The following is a 20,101-nucleotide window of genomic DNA, read 5'->3' as shown; positions in this document are numbered from 1 at the left end:
CTAGTGCTTCTCATTTCTTCTGCTTTTATAAGGCTAAAGAAGGCTTTGTGGTGGTAACGGCAGGCTTGATAATAGTCGTGAGACATGCCCCGTAATTGAGACGATTTCTGCCATTAATGATGAAACGTCTCCAACATTTTTATTGCTGAAACAGTTGCTGAGGAGAAGACAAAGAACAGTTGTCCATGAAACGGCTCTGTTCTCAAATTCAAATGGCCATTTTGATTTGGTCCTTGAGGTTTTGCAATTTTGTAATCAAACCTCTGGATAAATTGTAATTGGATCCCTTGATTTTAACGTCATTTACACAACAGTCTTTGGTTTTGGATTCATGCGATTTGACCATCAATTGATCAATAAAGTTCTAATTTCTTCAATTTAGCCCCTGATTTGGTCAATTTCAGCCCCTTTATTTACGCACATTTTCCTATTTGGTCCTTGGTTTTGGATTTTTCAATGGCCATCAAACTTTAATAATTATGCAATTAAGCCCCTGATTTGACCAAATCAACTTTTGAAAATTGTAATTTGACCCTAAAACTTTAATTTCTTCCAAATAAAGCCCAAATTGACTTAAAAACATTTTTTTCTTGCAATCAAACCCTCCATAAATTCAATTAAACCTTCAATAAAATTTAATTGAGTCCATAAACATCTGATTTTGGACTTTTCTTCCTCAAAATTGAATTTTCCTTATCAACAGGACTCTCATAAAAAAATATACTGTCAAATTTTAATTCTTGTATTTTTGAACCTCCTCAACCAATTTCTAGCCATTTTATGGCTATTCCAGCATCCTTTTCTCGCTCCTATTATTTTTTGGATTTCTTCCGAATATGTTTTTGATATATATTTTTTGTATTTTCTCATTTTTTTGTGTGGGAACCCAAAAATGGGTAACAACAAAGGTTCAAGAGCCGCCACCTAGTATTAAGGTTACTAGAAAACTTATGGTCTGCGAGAGTCCGAGTAAGGGACTGGTTGTGCAAGGGAAAGACGCATCACCCCCAATGCATCATACCAAATGTAAGTTGCATTGTTGTTTGATTATTTTTCTAGGTCGAGTTTCTATTTGTGGGTCTCATCTATGGTCCAAGGCAGATCTCCCTTCATGAGGAAATCTCTATCTTATCAGGCTAAATCCTAACTATTTTAAAGTCCAAATTTTAACATCGTATTCATTTTTTTATTTTCAATATTTAAAGGTATACTATACTGTGTAATTTTACACGCCCCAAATATTATAGTTTATATCTAAACCCTAATGTAAAATGAACAAAATGATCGGTGAAGAGTTTCTGAAATTTTGGTTGAATCATAACGAATAATCATAAATTGGTTGTGATATCGATTTTTTTTTCTTTTTAAAATATGAGAAAGATGCAATTTGTTATGCTTTTTTTTTAAAAAATAAACATGCTTAAAAACACCTTTAGGACCTAGCCATATGCATGAAAATATTTTTTTTGTTTGTTTTTTTTAAATAGGAAATTAATTCAAAAACATTTTGAGATTTTTTTGAGTTGTTCAAAAACAATTTATAAACCTTTAAGAGAAAATCAGGTATTTTAATACTAGATTTGTATCTTACAGTATAAATATACAGCTCGATATTGTGCAAAATTGGTAGAGAAATATATGAGAAAATCATAAAAAAATTTGAAGGATTTTTTTTTAATTTTTTTTTTAAATTTCTCATTTTTTCATATAATATTACATTATTAAATATAAATGGGCCCAGACCCGGCCCACCCATCCAGGCTGGGCCGAAAGGGTCCAGCTCAACCTAGTTGGGTTAGGCCGACTGGCAGCCCAACAAATCCTATTTTCTTTTTTGTGGGGTGGGCCGAACTTGACCCAACCATTTGGGTTGGGCTGAATCAGGTCCAACCCATCCCATGACTACTGGCAAAAGCCAACAGTGTAGGACGTGAATTAATTCACGTCCTGCATGCAAGATGTCAAAAGAAGAAGAAAAAAGGTGCAGAAGAGGAGGGCTAAAGAAGTTTACCTAATGCAGAGGAGAGGAGTTGTTGGTAGTGTTCTTGTTGACGACTAGTGGCAGAGACATTGCTGGAGACGCCGATGGGCGGTGTTTGTTGTGGAAGGGAAGTTTATGACGGAGAAGAAGAAGAAGAAGAAGGAACCCATGGTGGGGTGGTTGCGCACGAGAAGTTGAGGATAACTTTATGGAGGAGATAAATGGTTGTTAATGGAGGAGACTAGCGATCTTTTGTGGTTGAACGGTTGTAAAAGGCAAAGTCATGGCAGAGAGAGGTATCAAAGGTAGTAATGGCAAAAAAACTAAGGGTGAGAGGCTAGTTTTTCTCCAAGTTTGGCCTCTGGCTTCTTCATGTCCAGGGCATGGAATCCACTCCTGTTTATAAGGGGTGAAAGAGGGATATTTTGTCTTTTCTTGTGCCAAATCTTGACCTTAATTCAACTCGGAATGATCCCAACAGTTGGTTCAAAGTTGTCATCATGAACTGTCAAAATGGCTGCAAAAGCCTGGTTGGGTTGGCCAATTTAGGACGGCAACGTGGTGGGTATAGGTGCAGTTGACTAGCGAGGTCTACTCTGGCGACTGTCAGGTCATCATGGTGGTGTATAGTTTGTCTGGTTTGGTTGAGAGATGAAGCATTAAATGCCCTTAGAATGTAGCCACTCAGGCATCTTTTTCAAGATGAACAATAACCAGACGACGAAGGAAGGGGGGAGCACCAAATTAGAGTTTTAGAGACAGAAAGAAGGGGCATAGAAAACTCATCACATTTTTGGATGAAGAGCTATCTGTCGAAGGGCTAGATTATGGCCGACATCTCCCCTGTTTGATGTAAGAAATAGTTGGTTGTAAGTCATCCAAACCAATTTCTGGCAGAGGAGTAGAGATTCAACTCAAAGCATGACTCTCTCATCTCCATCATGGTAAAAAAAGGACCGCATGAGTGAAAAAAGATTGATCCTTGTGGTGAAATGTCAGACCGTGGTGGGTGCTTCTCAGGTGCTTTTCTTTCTTCTGTCAGTCATTCCAACCGATCCCTTTGCTAGTAAGCCTTTATAGGGATCAAGTTGTGTACCATCTGGTTTGCAACCCATACTATATTGATTGATGCATGGTCGGGAAGGAAGCCTTTAGCAAAGCATTTCAAAGTTTTTGGCAATGTATGCTACATTTATATTCTAAGTGCAAAGGGGTAAGTTGGATGACAAGGCTGAACAAATAATAGTTTTTTGGCTACAGTTCAACATCAAAAGGCTACCAAGTATATAATCTATAAACTAAAAGGCTAATTATTAGTTGAGATATCGAGTTTCATAAGAATGAAGATAAAATATTAAAATTAAAGAAATTGTATAGGATCAAGCAATATTGGCATAGAACCCCTAACAGGCTTTGGAAAGAATAGAAAGTGAATAGGAAAGAAGGAAGAGAGAAGGGAAGTAATAGCCTATAGCCAACAAGTTTTGAAAATGTATAACCATATGAAAACTTAAGGGTGCAGTCCATGTGGCCTGCCCATTCATGCTTTTTCAATGTTTAATGATGGTTTTGAATCTTTTTGGCATTTTTTTTGTGTTTTAGCATTTATGTGGATTGATGATTGAAAATGTTGTTTTGATTGAATAATCATGTGTTTGAAGTTGTTGTTAATGTTGCTGGAATGTTTAAAAGGTGTTTATGTATTTGGTTTTGACAAAGTATAGTAGTTTTGGAATCTATCAAAGGTAGTAGTAGGTGTTTGATGGCTTTTTCTAGGTTGCAAATATATGGGTCCTGAGTTTAGTTTGAGTCTCAAAGTGTTTAAAGAGTCAGTTTTGGATTGAGTTTTGATAATTTTTTGGTTGATAATAGGGCTACAACTTTGAAAGTTGAAATCTTATACATATTCTTGATGATTCAAGGTTAAGTTTTAGGTTTCATTTTGATTTGATTTTTGTTTCTATAAGTTCGTATATCATAATTAGTAAATAATATAGGGTTTTCATGTATCAATAACATGTTTTTGTGGGTTTTAATCTTAGGGTTTTGGTTTTGAACTGAAACCCATTTTGATAAAAATCATGATATTTGAGTAATCATTGAAGCAAATGGATACTTGATTTTTGATCTATGCTTGATTGCGAACAAAACCTTGTCTTTTATTGCTTGAAATCAGGTCCAATTTGATGTTTATGTTATTAGGCTTGAGTTTGAATGTTCTTCGTTGCTCCTCATTGTTCTTTCTGTTTTTTGTTTTCTTCATTTTTTTTGGTGTTTGATCTTTTTTCTTAGAATTGTTTTTGTGTTTTTTTTAGTTTTGATTTTGTTTCATTTTAAATCTGTGTCCTGGTTTAGTTTTGAATTAAACCTTGTTTTTTTTGTTCAATTCATAATTGAACTAGTGTTTTTCGAGTCAACTCGATCGTGTCAAAACCGGGTTAAATACTTAAGACTTTAATGTTTGGTTTGCCACTATTTTGATAAAAGGAATTTTGGCTTAAGTGCGTGTTTAGAAAACACATCCTCACACCTATTTTGACAGTTTTGTTTTGAATGAAAATATGATTTTGCCAGCCTAAAAATATCATTTTTTAAAAAATAATTTTTACTTGTTGCATATAGCCCAATTCTTATAAAAATTGTATTTTATTTATAAAAAGGGAGGAACAATTTTTTTAGCATGCTTTTAGAAAAATACCTATGTTGATTTTTCTTTGCATCTTTTTGAATTTACACTAAGTTAATAAAATTTCTTAAGGATTTAACCAATGTTTCTATAATTCTAAATTTTTAATTTATGAAAATTAATGGTCAACATCTTAGTATAAATGTTAGACCTAAAAGTAGGCTAATATTTAAATTCCAGGACTTGACTAGAAAAGTTTTAGGCTAATTTAAGATATTCATCAATTTTAATTAAGAGTAATATTTACTACAATATACGAGTTGTGAAGAATCCTTTTTTTCTTTTAGGATAGGTTAACCTTGTTAGGACACCTATATGGATCATTCCCATAAAAATTTATCTGGACATACGAGTCTATAATAAATTCAAAATGTCGATTTATTCATGGAAATAAATATTTATTTTAAGTCATAGACAAACTATCGATTAAGAATCTATCAAAACTTTTAAACCATATTTAGACCATTCGATACAACTTATTTTAGGTAAAATATACTAGGAGTACTAATATCTTTTTTAGCCCTAATCAATTCTTTACTTTTAAATTTTTTAATAAGATAAGTATATTCAAATCTTCTAGTGACTCTAAACAAATAATTAGATGAAGATTTCTTATACCCCGCACCAACATGCGATAAAGCTTGACACTATTATCTTCATGGAATGACCTGGAATACTGTATATAATTATATATTATAGAAGGAGAAGGAAACAAAACGATACGGCATATGAGAGCATGAGGTCCTTGATTACGTAATTTGCTAGAATGTTCAAGATGTCTATGTCAATCAATAAATTAGACGACTCTGGAAAACCCGCCATATTAACTCCCTTCAGCCCTTTCTTACTATAAATACTAGCGTTTCCACTCTAACAAACTCAGCCTTTGTAGTCCAAGAGGCGTAGCGATACTTCAAGCATCTTCTTTTTCACTTCAAGAATGGCTGGTGATCAAGTAACCCTGTTGGATTTCTGGGCAAGTCCATTTGGTATGAGAGTGAGAATAGCATTGGCTGAAAAGGGTGTAAAGTACGAGTACAGTGAACAAGATTTGAGGAACAAAAGTGCTTTACTTCTTCAAATGAATCCTGTTCACAAGAAAATCCCAGTTCTTGTCCATGATGGAAAACCTATTTGTGAGTCACTTATCATTGTTCAGTATATTGATGACGTGTGGAAGGACAAGGCTCCTTTGTTGCCTTCTGATCCTTACCAGAGAGCTCAGTCAAGGTTCTGGGCAGATTTTGTTGACAAAAAGGTATGGCCTTTTTTTTTTTTCCTTGGTAAATAAATGGTTCATCTTTTTTGGTTTTTGATTTTGTTTTGAGGTATGACTTGATTAAACCCCCATTGCAATTTGATTGGTTTGAAAGAATTAAAATTTATATCACCACTACAATTAGCCCTAACTAAATAACCGTTATTTCTAATAATAATAAAAAAAAAACAGTTTTTTTAAACTGTTCTATTTCCATTGGATGTATTTGCCAAAACATTTACCTAATTATGTGTGGTGACCATTATATTAATTTGTTATGCAATGGTGTGATATGAACCTTCAGTTATATGACCTTGGGAGGAAGATATGGACAACAAAAGGAGAAGATCAGGAGGCAGCCAAGAAGGATTTCATCGACAGCCTCAAGCTTTTGGAAGGGGAGCTTGGAGACAAGCCTTATTTTGGTGGCGAGACCCTCGGCTACGTTGATGTAGCACTACTTCCTTTCTATTGCTGGTTTTATGCCTATGAAACAGTCGGCAACTTCAATATAGAGGCTGTCTGTCCAAAGCTGATTGCTTACTGTAAGAGGTGCTTGGAGAAAGAGAGTGTATCCAAGTCTCTTGAAGATCCACAGAAAGTCTCTGATTTCGTTGTGATGAGGAGAAAGATGCTTGGGCTTGAGTAATATGCATCCGAAGGCAAGGACGAGCTATTTCCCGTTGAGAAGTTGTACTTATGTTGTGTGTGATTTATGTTTCAAATAAGGCTGGCACTTAGTTGTGACTGTAATATTCTGAGGTACTTTATTGTGCCTGAAATACGATGTGGTTTTTCTCTTTGTAATGTTTGCCTTCAAGTACAAAGAGGCTGGCATCTCTTTGTTCAACACGTCTATGTCATGCAGTCAATAAGAACTCTGGAAAACCGGCCATACTTACTCACTTCAGACCTTTCTTACTATAAATACTCGCATTTCCACAATGACAAACCACGGCCTTTTTTAGTCCAAGAAAACAAAGAAGCGTTACTTTACTTCAAGAATCTTCTTTTTCACTTCAAGAATGGCTGGTGATCAAGTAACCCTGTTGGATTTCTGGGCAAGTCCATTTGGTACGAGAGTGAGAATAGAATTGGCTGAAAAGGGTGTAAAATACGAGTACAGTGAACAAGATTTGAGGAACAAAAGTGCTTTACTTCTTCAAACGAATCATGTTCACAATAAAATCCCAGTTCTTGTCCATAATGGGAAACCTGTTTGCGAGTCACTTAGCATTGTTCAGTATATATATTGATGAGGCGTGGAAGGACAAGGCTCCTTAATTTGTTGCCTTCAGATCCATACCAGGGAGCTCAGTCTAGGTTCTGGGCAGATTTTTCCCTGTATTAAGAGGGTCAAGGGACGACCTGAGGAATTGAAATCAGATGTAAATTTTCTCATAAATGCTAGTGAACTAAGGTCTAATTCCATGGTATCCACTTTGACAGCGGGTATTTCCTTAACTGTTGTATCTTTGACGTCTTTTCAAACAACCATATTCTTGATTCCCATAATAACATGGACAACACATCAAACAAGCGCTACCACTGCTACTAATGGAAGTGTTGTTATTGCTATTATTATTGGAAGCGTTGCTACTACCGCTTCTGGAAGCACTGCTGCTGGTGGTTTTTTATGCATGCTTCTAGTGAAGAATGGTGGGTTGAGAATGGAGAAGGAGAAGAATGCGTTAAAAAGGATAGGGCAATTCACACACACACACACGTATATGGGGGTATAATTGTAATTAAGTTGAAAAGTGAAAGGCTATTTTTGGTTTAAAAATTTCATTAAGATCAGAAAACCTTGGAGAATAATGTTTTCCAACAAAGAGGATGAATGGGAAGTATTTAAAAATATATAAAAGATGTTTTCCAACTTCAAAATTTATGATAAAAGAATGAAGAAATATTTTCTTTTTTTTTTCATTTGAAAAAATACTACATTTGAAGATAAAATTCACTTTTTATATTCCTTATTTTTATTTTCGTGGAAAAATGGTGTCAGACATCATTATTGAACAATAACCTAGTTTTATTCTCTATAGTTTAAAACCATAAAATTTTAGGGATTGAGGAACTCTATGTCATATGTTATGTCAATTGATATTAGAGAATATTAGCGTGTTTAATTAATAGATACATTGGCAACATCTTCTCAATCTATAATGAAGAAGTGGTGATCATTTAGAATATTGTTAACAGAAGCATTTGTCTCCTTCTAGAATACTCTAACACTTATTAATTAGAGTTCAAAATAAAATATTTGTTAAAGTGGAGATGTAATAAACTCTCATCTCGATAGAAAGACCTGGATTGTTGATGTTGGATGATTTTTAGAGGAAGTTTTTTTTAGTTATTTTTATTGCTATTTAGTTTAGAAAAATATTATTCTTTATGATGTTTTCATTATTTTCCTTTTAGTTTAGAAATTTTTTTTCTTATTTAGTTTAGAATTTTTTTTTTCTTATTTAGGCCCAGGACCAGTATAAATAGGGTTTCTTAGCTTGAATTTTAGGAGAGTACTAGAGAAATATTAAGTTATAAAATTTTGAATGAAGGTTTTGGTGTGATGACCTTGTTCGACAAATTTTTGTGTTGCTTGTGCTTCTTGTCTTTCTTGTGTTGTTTTTGTTAGTGTCAGTTGGTATCAAAGTTGTGTTAGTGGATATCAAAGCCCAAAGACTCTTGGTGGTTAGTTATTGTGTGTTATTGAATAAGCATGGTTGGTAGATGTTGTTGCAAAACAATACGTGCTCATGTAAGAGGGGATGTGGAGGTTTTCTCTCAGAAAATAGATGTTCAGGAGCTAATGATACAAAGAAAAATAATATAATTTATGTTTTGACTAACGGTGATAAAGTTGCAAAAGCAAATTGAAGAATTATCTCCTCAATTAGGAGAAATGAAGAAGAAAAAATTGAAGGAGAATGGGATAATGATCATGGATATCCATAGCTAATTTTGAGACCCCATTTGAAAGACATTAGTAGAGAAGACAACTTTTGATTAGTATAAGTATCATTGAGATGAAAGGATTTAAGTTGATATCTAAAAATATTATACATTTCAAGTGAAAAAAGATTGATGCAAAAGTAATTTGAACTTGAGGACAAGTTCCCTACCATCAGAAAAAACAAATTACAAGAGGATTTTTAAAGGAAGATATTTTTTTTTCTGTTATTTTTATTTCTATTTAGTTTAGAAAAGTATTTAAATTTATGGTGCTTTTATTCTTTCTATTTAGTTTAGAAAGCATTTAGTTCAATAAATAAAAATTAATTAGTTTAGGTCTAACAATAGTATAAATAAAGGTGTTTAGCTTGTATTTTAGGAGACTATTTAAAAAAATTAATCAATAATTTGCTGATCGATTAAAATTTTATTTTTGTTATACTTATTATATTTATTATTATTCCTATGTTATTTAATATTATATTATTATGGAATATATATATATATATATATATATAGGAAATACTATAGGACTACTCCAGTGTTGTAATCTCTACCTTTACTATTGTATATTGCTATACACATATAAATAAGAAAGGTTGGTTAATTAATAGGTTAAACCTCCTATTTCTTCTAAACTTGATATCAGAGCCTTAACACATCAAAACTCCTCTCTCCCTCTCTCAAATGGACTCTGTTTTGCCGACTTCTCCCTCCACCAAATTAGCGCTGCAACCCAGTTGACTGACCACTCACAAGCTACTACCGATGGTGCCTTCCCATAACAACAACCTCATTCTCTTGCAGAGCAGAAAATTGGTTCTTCTTCTCATGTTTTTGTTGTTCATCTTCATATTATAATGATATCAACTCCAATTATAGTTGCTTTGTCCAACCCTTAACAAGTTGTTTCGTTGAAGCTTACGAACACCAATTATCTCTACTTAAGAATGCAGATGAAGTCATATCTTCTTGGTTAGTGTGTCTTCAACTTTATTGATGGTTTTTTGTCGTGTCCTCCTTTTTATGTTTCTGAAAGTTCTATTGGTTCTTTTTCGGCAATCAACCCTTCTTTTCTTCGTTGGAAGCAACATGATCAACTTATTTTGAGCGCATTACTCTTTTCTCTTTTTATAGATATACTACACCTTGTGGTAGATTGCTAGACCTCTCATTACGTTTGGCGCACTCTTGAGAAAGTTAACTCTCCATCTAATTCTCATATTATGCAACTTCATGGGTCTTTTCAAGATCTTCGACAAGGTGTTGCTATGTACATGCAGCAAATAAAAACCATTATTTGATGAATTGGTTGCTCTTGGTCGGCCTATCTCTCTTGAAGACTTCAACCTCTATATGTTTTGTGGCCTTTGTGGTGAGTTTAAGGACTTGGTAACCAACCTCACTACCAAGGCAAAATCATTATCATATGCTGACCTTTATAGTCATCTCCTTACCCATGAGTTTCTGTATAAGCCCTCCTTTCAATCCATGGTTGCAAACCCACCTCTACTACCCATACTATCTTTGCTGTCCTCTACTCATCTTGCCTAGTATCAGCACAACCCTAACTTTAGTCGTAACAGAGGTCGGTCTTGTGGCAACTAGCATCCAAACAGCAACCGCCACAACTACCAACATAGGTCTGATTTTCATGGCTTTCATCCCTCTACTCCCACTGACTGGAAGCAAAGCAACTAGTAGCAGAACAGGCGTCCCTCTGATTCTAAACAATGGTCTCCTCACTGGTCTTTTGAGCATAACATCAAGTGTCAGCTTTGTTTCTCCTTCGGCCACACAACCCTTCAACATGCCCAGTTTCGCAGCAGTGGACAACAACCATCTACCAATATTTGCTGTTGGTAATATTTCTGCCACTACTTGGTTCCTGGACACTAGAGCGAACCAACATGTTACGCCTAATCTTGCAACTTTGACCAATTCTATACCCTATCTTGGTAATGATCATTTGCATGTTGGTGACGATAAAGGCCTTTTCATATCCCATATTAGGCATACAATGTTGCATTCCCCAAAACACACATTTAAATTATCTAATGTTCTTCATGTTCCTCATGTTACCAAACCATTGCTTTCTGTTTAAAAATTTTGTCATGATAATAATGTTTATTTTGAATTTCACGCATCTGTGTTTTATGTAAAATATCTCACCACCAAGGCAGTGATCCTTTTCAATCAGAGTAACGATGGTCTCTATGTTCTATCTAAGTCTTCTACCACATCCATCCCTTAAGCTTATTGGTCTCCTTGCATCTCTGCAACTATTGATCTATGGCATCGTCGATTGGGTCATCCTACTTCCTGTATTTTCAATTTGTTAGTTTCCAAAAATAAAATAACTTGTACTTCTAAATACTCTCTTATTCAATGTCAAGCTTGTCCACTAGGCAAGTCATTGCGTTTGTCGTTGAGACTTACGAGTCATAAAACAACTACCCCACTTGATTTAATATTTAGAGATATTTGGGGCCCTGCTCCAATGTTTGCCTCTAATGGTTTTCGTTACTTTTTTATCTTTATCAATGCGCATATAAAACATATATGGTATTATTCTCTTGTTGCAAAATCTAATGTGTTTTCTACATTCCATTGTTTTCAAGTGCTTGTTGAGCGTTAGTTTTCACACAAAATTAAATTTGTTTAAACTGATTAGGGTGGTGAATATCGCAAATTAAACAGTTTCTTCCAGACTATTGGTATTCATCACAAGTTATTTTTTCTCATACACATGAGCAAAATGACACCGTTGAGCATCGTCATCGGCATATTATTGAAACTGGTGTTACCCTTCTAAGACAATGTAGTGCTGCATTATGGTTTTGGAATGGTGTTTGAATCGTAAGTATATCTTATCTTTTGCATGCCTACTCTTGTCCTCCAAAATCAATCTCCATTTGAGTGTTTGTTTCATCGTACTCCTGATTATGATTTTTGGCGTACTTTTAGGAGTCTTTATGTTCTGTTTTTGCGTACTTATTATGCTCATAAGTTGGATTTTCATTCATCTCCATATGTGTTCTTAGGTTATAGTTCCTCTCATCTAGGTTATTGTTGTCTTAATTTAGCATCTCATGAGTTTATGTCTCCCATCATATTTGTTTTTATGAAAATGTGTTTCCTTTTACAAAATCTGAACAGATAGCACAACACCTAATCACCTCCTCCCATCTTATACAGCCTACACACTTGTCAACCTTGAATCCTTCCCTAAATTTTAACCTTACTACCCCACCAATCCACCATATTAGTAGCCAACCAAACCAGATAACCCAACAGCCAACCATGTTTGCCACCAACCCAATGCCACCCAACCTTGCCCTTATGTCACCATCTACTTGTTTTTCTAATGATCATTCTGCAGGAATAGTGTAACAGTCCGACTGTACGATCGATCATTGTTAAAAGTTCCCAACACATCCTCTTCATTTAAGGTAATTTTTTTTCTTTTTACCAAAAATTCGGCAGAGTTTCGTTTACATTTAGGACATCCCAAGTTATTGACTACTACCAATTTACTCAATCAATCCCATCATCACAAGGTCCCATAATTCCGCAGCTCATACAGTCTACACAATATATATATATATATATATCCTACAAGTAAGTTCAATATGAACATAGTCCAAACATCATATCATAAAATTTAAAAGAAAGAAATACTAACATGCAAAAAAAGCATTTACAACATAATAAGTGTTTCTTAAATATTTCAAAACGGTTAATTACAAGATAATTAAAATACTACATGTTAAGCTGAACTTTTATAAATACATCAAGGTTTACACAAAAGTATACTACATAAATGTGTTAATTCCCTTTTGTTTAAGTTAAAGATTTACACAAGCTTCACAAAGTAGGGTCCTAAACTAATGATCTCCATGGATATTTGATGGATCTGTTACATAAACAAACATACCATTATGTTGATAAAGAATATATATATGCTCATGTAATGAATACGAATGAAGTATTAATTTTCTATCTGATCCATAAGAATTCTAACAGAGGACTTATATTTTGCTTGTAAATCCTTTAACTCACTTAACACTCATTTGTATATTCTTAATTTGAATACTCTTATTTACTTGCATGAACTGGGTGCCCTTGCAAAGTCTAATCTTGAAATTCATATCCCGGCAATCCTGTCACGAATGCCATTAGCCGAAGCTAATCTTGTAATTCATGTTCCGGCAATCCTCTCACGGATGTACCTGAGTTTATAAACAAGTCGGGGAATTTTCGTCTCATTTCTGATTCTCTCTCCCATGTTTCTTCCTCGATTTGTGAGCTTCGCCATAAGACTCTGATGTGGGAACTTTCTTATTACGAAGTTCTTTCTCGCCCCAATCGAGTATCTTTATCGGTCTTACCTCAAGTGTTAAGTCTTCTTTTACCTCTACTGGCACTTGAGGTAACACTCTCGAAGGGTCTACATTGGCTTTTCGCAGCAAAGAAACATGGAATACATTGTGAACCTTGGCCAACTGTGAGGGTAAGTTTATTTCATATGCTACAGGCCCAATATGTTTTCGGATTTCAAATGGTCCAATGAACCTCGGAGCTAACTTCCCCTTCATGCCGAATCTCAGTATGTGCTTCCACGAAGCTACCTTCAGAAACACTTTATCTCCAGGACAAAATTCAAGTGGACTTCTTCGAATATCTGCATACTTCTTCTGTCTATCCTGAGCCACCTTCATTCAATCCTTAATAATCCTCACTTTTTCAGTAGTGATTTGTACTAATTCTGCCCCATACAACTTTCTGTCGCCAACTTCTTCCCAACACAAGGGTGTCCTACACTTTCTTCCATAAAGAGCTTCAAATGGGGCCATTCCAATTCTTGCCTGATAACTGTTGTTATACGTGAATTCTACTAGTGATAGATGCTCCTCCTAGTATCCACCAAATTCCAAAGCACATGCCCTTAGTAAATCCTCTAAGATCTGAATAATTCTCTCAGATTGGCCATCAGTTTGCGGATGAAAGGCAGTACTGATACTCAAATTTGTTCCAAAGGCACGTTGTATGCTCGGCCAGAGACGTGAAGTAAATCTTGGGTCTCGGTCTGAAACAATTGATGTTGGGACTCCATGAAGCCTTACAATTTTGTTCACATAAATCTTAGCCAACTTGTCAACTGAATCTGTCATCTTTACTGGTAGGAAAAGGGCAGACTTAGTTAGTCGATCCACAATGACCCAAATTGCATCATTTCCCTTCTTTCCTCTGGGTAGTCCCGACACAAAGTCCATTGTGATCATCTCCCACTTCCATTCAGGGATTGGTAATGGTTGTAACAGCCCTGCTGGTTTTCGGTGTTCTACTTTTACTTGTTGGCAGATACTATATTTTGCCATGTAACCAGCCACTTCTTTTCTCATATTTGGCCACCAGTAGTACTGCTTCATATCTTGGTACATCTTAGTACTACCTGGATGTACAGTGAACTTAGACTCGTGAGCCTCTCGTAGTAACTTTTATTTAAGGGCTTTGTTGTCAGGCACATACATCCATCGCCCCAACATCACTATTCCATCATCACCCATTCGAAAAAGAGTTTCACCCCCCCGATTCCAGTTTGATTCTCACTTTTGACACCTCATCATCATGTTGTTGTGCCTCTAATATTTGATCTCGATATCCTGACTTCACCCTTAGTTGAGCCATTAAGGATCCTTCTGGACTCACACTTAATACTGCCCCCAATCTCTTTTGCTCAATCATGGTTTTCTCATTCCAAGTCGCTGGTCCACCTCTAATCGCCTTGTCTTTACGGCTGAGAGCATACGCGACTACATTCGCTTTTCCTGGATGATAATCTATAATACAGTCGTAGTCTTTAATTAATTCTACCCATCTCCGTTGTCGCATATTCAATTCCTTTTGCGACATCAAATATTTAAGGCTTTTATGATTCGTGAAAATTTGAACCCGGGATCCGTATAAGTAGTGCCTCCATACTCGTAAAGCAAAAAGTACTGCTGCCAATTCTAAGTCATGAACTGGGTAGTTGACTTCATGAGTCTTCAGTTGTCTCGATGCATAGGCAACTACTTTTCCATGCTGTATTAGAACGCACCCCAGTCCTTTTCTTGAGGCATCACTGTAGACTACAAAGCCTTCTGTTCCGAATGGAAGGATTAGTACGGGGGAAGTAGTAAGCCATCTCTTCAATTCTTGAAAGCTCTCATTGCACTCCTTTGACCACTCTCATCTTATGTTCTTCCTGGTGAGTTGTGTCAACGGAGTTGCTATCATTGAAAACCCTTCGATAAATCTTCTATAATACCCTGCCAATCCGAGAAAACTACGAATTTTAGTTACCGTAGTAGGCCTTTCCCATCTCAAAATTGCTTCCACCTTTTGAGGGTCCACAAAAATGCCTTTTGAAGACACTATATGCCCCAAAAAGGTAACTTCTTTTAACCAGAAGTCACATTTATCCAACTTGGCATACAACTGACGGCTCCTTAGAGTCTGTAATGTATGTCTCAGGTGTTGTTCATGCTCCTCATAGGATTTGGAGTAAACCAAGATGTCATCGATGAATACGACAACAAACTTATCAAGGTATGGTTGGAATACTTGGTTCATTAAATCCATAAAAAGTGTTGGAGCATTAGTTAATCTAAAGGGTAGCACCAAGATCTCGAAGTGTCCGTAGCGAGTTCTGAAGGCAGTTTTTGGCACATCTTACACTTTGATTCACATCTGGTAGTATCCTGATCTTAAATCAATCTTTGAGAATACTTTGGCACCCTTCAACTGGTCGAACAAATTATCTATCTGCGGTAGTGGATATTTGTTCTTTACCGTCACTTTATTCAGCTAACGGTAATCTATGTAAAGCCTCAACGTTCCATCTTTCTTCTTTACAAATAATACGGGTGCCCCCCAAGGTGAGTTGCTTGGTCGTATGAACCCTTTGTCTAAAAGCTCCTGCAATTGAATTTTCAACTCATCCAATTCTTTTGGGCCATTCTATACGGTGGTTGGGCTATAGGAGACACCCCAGGCAATATATCTATGGTGACTTCAACTTCTCTTTCTGGGGATAATCCTGGCAATTCTTCTGGAAATACGTCCGGAAATTCCCTCACAATTGAAATGTCAAACAATCCTATTTTACCCTTTTTTGAATTTATCACATAGGCAAGGTATGCTGTATAACCTTTCTTTAATAGTTTTCTCGCAACCATACCCGAGATTATATTTGTAAAGTTGGAAGTTCTCTCTCCCTTAAAGACCATTGTTTCACCCTTAGCCCCTTGGAAGGTTACTGTTTTTGTAAAGCAGTCAAGACAGGCCTTATTTTTGCCCAACCAATTCATACCTAGAATTATATCAAAATCACTTAATTCTAGGGGTATTAAATCTTTTTATTTCACACCCATTAATGTTAATTCTCACCCCTTCAAATACAACATTTGTTTCCACAGTTTCATCCAAGGGTGTCCCAATAATAAATCCTTTCTCTACCCTTTTTGTTTCCTTACTCAATTTGGTTACATTTTTATTTGCTATAAAGGAGTGAGTGGCACCAGAATCAAACAAAACATGCATTTGATAGTCATTTATTTGCAGCATACCTGCCACCACATCTGATGCTGCTCTGACATCCTCTTAGGTCATATGGAAAACCCTTCCTTGATCCCTTTCATTTTGCACTCTGGGTCATCCCCTATTTGAGTTAGCTCCTGACTGAGTCGACCTTCCCGGTCTCTTTACTATGATGGAATGCTGATGACTCTGACTTTGCTGCCTATGTCTCTGAGGTTGTTCAGTGTTTAACTGGGGGCATTCGCTTTTAAAGTGACCCTTCTCGCCACAGTGATGACATCCTCTTCCCAAGTACTGACATGTTTTCCACTTATGACCTTCCCCTCAACATATATATAGCATCGTTCAAGAGAAACCATACAACTCCCAGGGTGTCTTTGTTCACACTGAGCACATTGAGGGTAGACAATTTCCTTCTGATCATTATGCCCCCTTGCAGCTATAGCCCTAGAGTGGGTCTAACCACTTCCCGACCTCCCACTGATATCCTGTCGGAAGCTAGTTGACATCCCCCCTTTCTTTTTGAATTGAAGGAACTGTTCGCCTTTACCCTTCTTTGGAAGTGGTGGCCTGCCTAAAAATTCCATATCCTTTCATTTTCCTACACCCCCATGACTCTGTTGGCCTTTTTCCATACAAGCCTCCAAGGCCTGTGCTGCCTCAATCAGTTCCCTTACTGTCTTGAATTGCAAAGCAATCAACCCCTGCTTCAATTCTTGTCTGAAGCCATCCCTTAATTTTTCTATCATGTGTTGTTCTGATGGGACATAATATGGTGCGAATAGTGAGAGGTCATGAAATCGTCTCTCATACTCAAGTACTGACATTCCCTCCTGTCTCAAGGCCAAGAATTCATGTTCCTTCATCTTCCGATGATATTTGGAGTAATATTGATTTTCAAACTCTATCTTGAAGTCATCCCAGGATAGGGTTTCTATAGCCCTTCTCAACTGAATTGTCTCCCACCAAGTCATAGCACCGTCTGATAGTAATTGAGTAGCACAATCTACTCGCAGATCATGTGGTATCTTAATTTGAATCATGGTTTTCTCCACCTTTCTAATCCACCTTCCCTCCACTTCAGCATTCTGTTCACCTGAGTAGGGTTCACAACCCATTTCTCTCATACTTTTCACCAAACAAACTAGATGTACCACATCATTAGTAGTTGTAGCTGCTTCTGAAACAGTTGGTATAATGGGTGCAGGTGGGGGTGCTGGCGGGGTGCTGGCATAGGAGTGGCAGCATTAGCCATACCTTCCATTATTGCTTTGACTATCTGGGCCAGGAGCATCGAATCAACATAAGAAACAGATGGCCCTGTTGGTGTAGTCTGAGAGGGCACCTCCACTTGTTTCCGTGGAGCTGACATGGTCGGCCGAACATCCCCAGTTTGCCTTGGTGCCTGTCTAATTTGAGGCCCCATCAATTCTTCATGCCCTACTTGAGTCGATACTACCAGTGTATGTGAAGCAGTATCTTCCAAAGGGCTCTCTTCTTGCCCCTCGGAAAAGTCTACATCTCTATTCCCCCTCCCTGCAGAGGATAGATCTGTTCTAATCTCTTGACGAGTACGTACCATTCTGCAATAAATTAATAAACATCAACAACCTCTTTTGATTTCTTCCCAGAACCCATACCAGCGCTCTGATACCAACTGTAACAGTTCGACTGTATGATCGATCATTGTTAAAAGTTCCCAACACATCCTCTATATTTAAGGGTAAATTTTTTTTTTTCTTTTTACCAAAAATTCGGCAGAGTTTCGTTTACATTTAGGACATCCCAAGTTATTGACTACTACCAATTTACTCAATCAATCCCATCATCACAAGGTCCCATAATTCCGCAGCTCATACAGTCTACACAATATGTATATATATATCCTACAAGTAAGTTCAATATGAACATAGTCTAAACATCATATCATAAAATTTAAAAGAAAGAAATACTAACATGCAAAAAAAGCATTTACAACATAATAAGTGTTTCTTAAATATTTCAAAACGGTTAATTACAAGATAATTAAAATACTACATGCTAAGCTGAACTTTTATAAATACATCAAGGTTTACACAAAAGTATACTACATAAATGTGTTAATTCCCTTTTGTTTAAGTTAAAGATTTACACAAGCTTCACAAAGTAGGGTCCTAAACTAATGATCTCCATGGATATTTGATGGATCTGTTACATAAACAAACATACCATTATATTGATAAAGAATATATATATGCTCATGTAATGAATACGAATGAAGTATTAATTTTCTATCTAATCCATAAGAATTCTAACAGAGGACTTATATTTTGCTTGTAAATCCTTTAACTCACTTAACACTCATTTGTATATTCTTAATTTGAATACTCTTATTTACTTGCATGAACTGGGTGCCCTTGCAAAGTCTAATCTTGAAATTCATATCCCGGCAATCCTGTCATGGATGCCATTAGCCGAAGCTAATCTTGTAATTCATCTCCCAGCAATCCTGTCACGGATGCCATTAGCCGAAGCTAATCTTGTAATTCATGTCCCGGCAATCCTGTCACAGATGTCATTAGCCGAAGCTAATCTTGGAAATCACTAGACTTTATTTACATTGAACACGACATTTATTGTAATTACATTCACCAGAAGAATTTTAAATTGTAAAAGTGCAAATAGGAGGAAAATCATGCACCTGCTTCGCCTGTCTCGCGACCTCCCCTAATAGAAGATCCAATCCTTATTGCTCCTCCTGAATCATAAGGAAGTTTTTGGTTGTGATTCCTTCAAGCCAATATTATAAAGAATCCATATTCATCCATTACTCATGTGTTACTTTCTATGTATGTTCATTTCCTCATATTAACATACATACATCACGTATATTTTCAGAGTTAGTATCTCAATATGCAAGTGTTCGTATGACTCAATTCTTTTATATCCTTATATATAGTATTCACGTAAAAGTCTACTGTTATTGTCTAACTTTCAACTATTACTGTCTAATTTTCAACTGTTACTGTCTAATTTTGAACTGTTACTGTCAAATTTTCAACTGTTACTGTCCAACCGTTACTGTCTAATTTTGAACTGTTACTGTCCAATTTTCAACTGTTACTATCTAAACACTCACCAGATTTTTAACTATATCTAAAGTTCTAAAACTTCATTTTAAGTGAGATTGATCTTGTTAGAAAGCTAAGACACGAGGCTACAAGTTCTCTGAAGGGAGGAGAACCCAGTTTTGCCTCTAAGATAGTCAAAATTGCTCATTAACTAATTAGTCCTACTGCCCTACATAATCAGTCACTACTCAGTCTCAGTTGATAACCCATAACTAGAGTTCTACATCTCCAAAATGAGCAAGACCAATTTCCCTGGGTTATCTAACATTCAAATCTATAATTTCTATGAGGAACCCGATTCTAATTCCGTCATCCTCCTACCCAAAATCTCATCGAAAGTCAGGAGACAAGTCTGTCCAGATTCGTCTCCCCCTCCCTTTCACACAATACTTTCATAAACTACATACCACACACATGAATTAACTTAATCTTAACAATAAGTACTTTTTCCCCAATTTATGTCTAAGAACCCTGACCTATGATTCAATATCAAGGCATCAATTTTTTATCGAATTAAAAATGAATTT

General features: G+C 36.1%; 2 protein-coding genes across 2 annotated transcripts in view; one reads left to right on the top strand and one right to left on the bottom strand.

Annotated features, from left to right (window-relative positions):
• Nucleotides 1-5,527: 5,527 nt before the first annotated feature.
• On the top strand, nucleotides 5,528-6,732 carry LOC7459174 (probable glutathione S-transferase). The gene is made up of 2 exons (XM_002300451.4): nucleotides 5,528-5,925; nucleotides 6,230-6,732. The coding sequence occupies exons 1-2, from the start codon at nucleotides 5,608-5,610 to the stop codon at nucleotides 6,572-6,574; spliced, it is 663 nt and encodes a 220-aa protein (XP_002300487.1). The 5' UTR covers nucleotides 5,528-5,607; the 3' UTR covers nucleotides 6,575-6,732.
• Nucleotides 6,733-8,075: 1,343 nt separating this feature from the next.
• LOC112327473 (probable glutathione S-transferase) overlaps nucleotides 8,076-20,101 on the bottom strand; it is a 74,078-nt gene continuing 62,052 nt past the window's right edge. The window contains exon 3 of the mRNA XM_052450050.1: nucleotides 8,076-8,088. The gene's annotated coding sequence lies outside the window, so the exon portion shown is untranslated. The remainder of the gene's footprint in view (nucleotides 8,089-20,101) is intronic.

Source organism: Populus trichocarpa, chromosome 1 (assembly GCF_000002775.5).
Source record: "Populus trichocarpa isolate Nisqually-1 chromosome 1, P.trichocarpa_v4.1, whole genome shotgun sequence".
NCBI lineage: Eukaryota > Viridiplantae > Streptophyta > Magnoliopsida > Malpighiales > Salicaceae > Populus > Populus trichocarpa.
The sequence above is the reverse complement of the archived record's forward strand: the minus strand, read 5'-3'. Positions and strand labels throughout refer to the sequence as shown.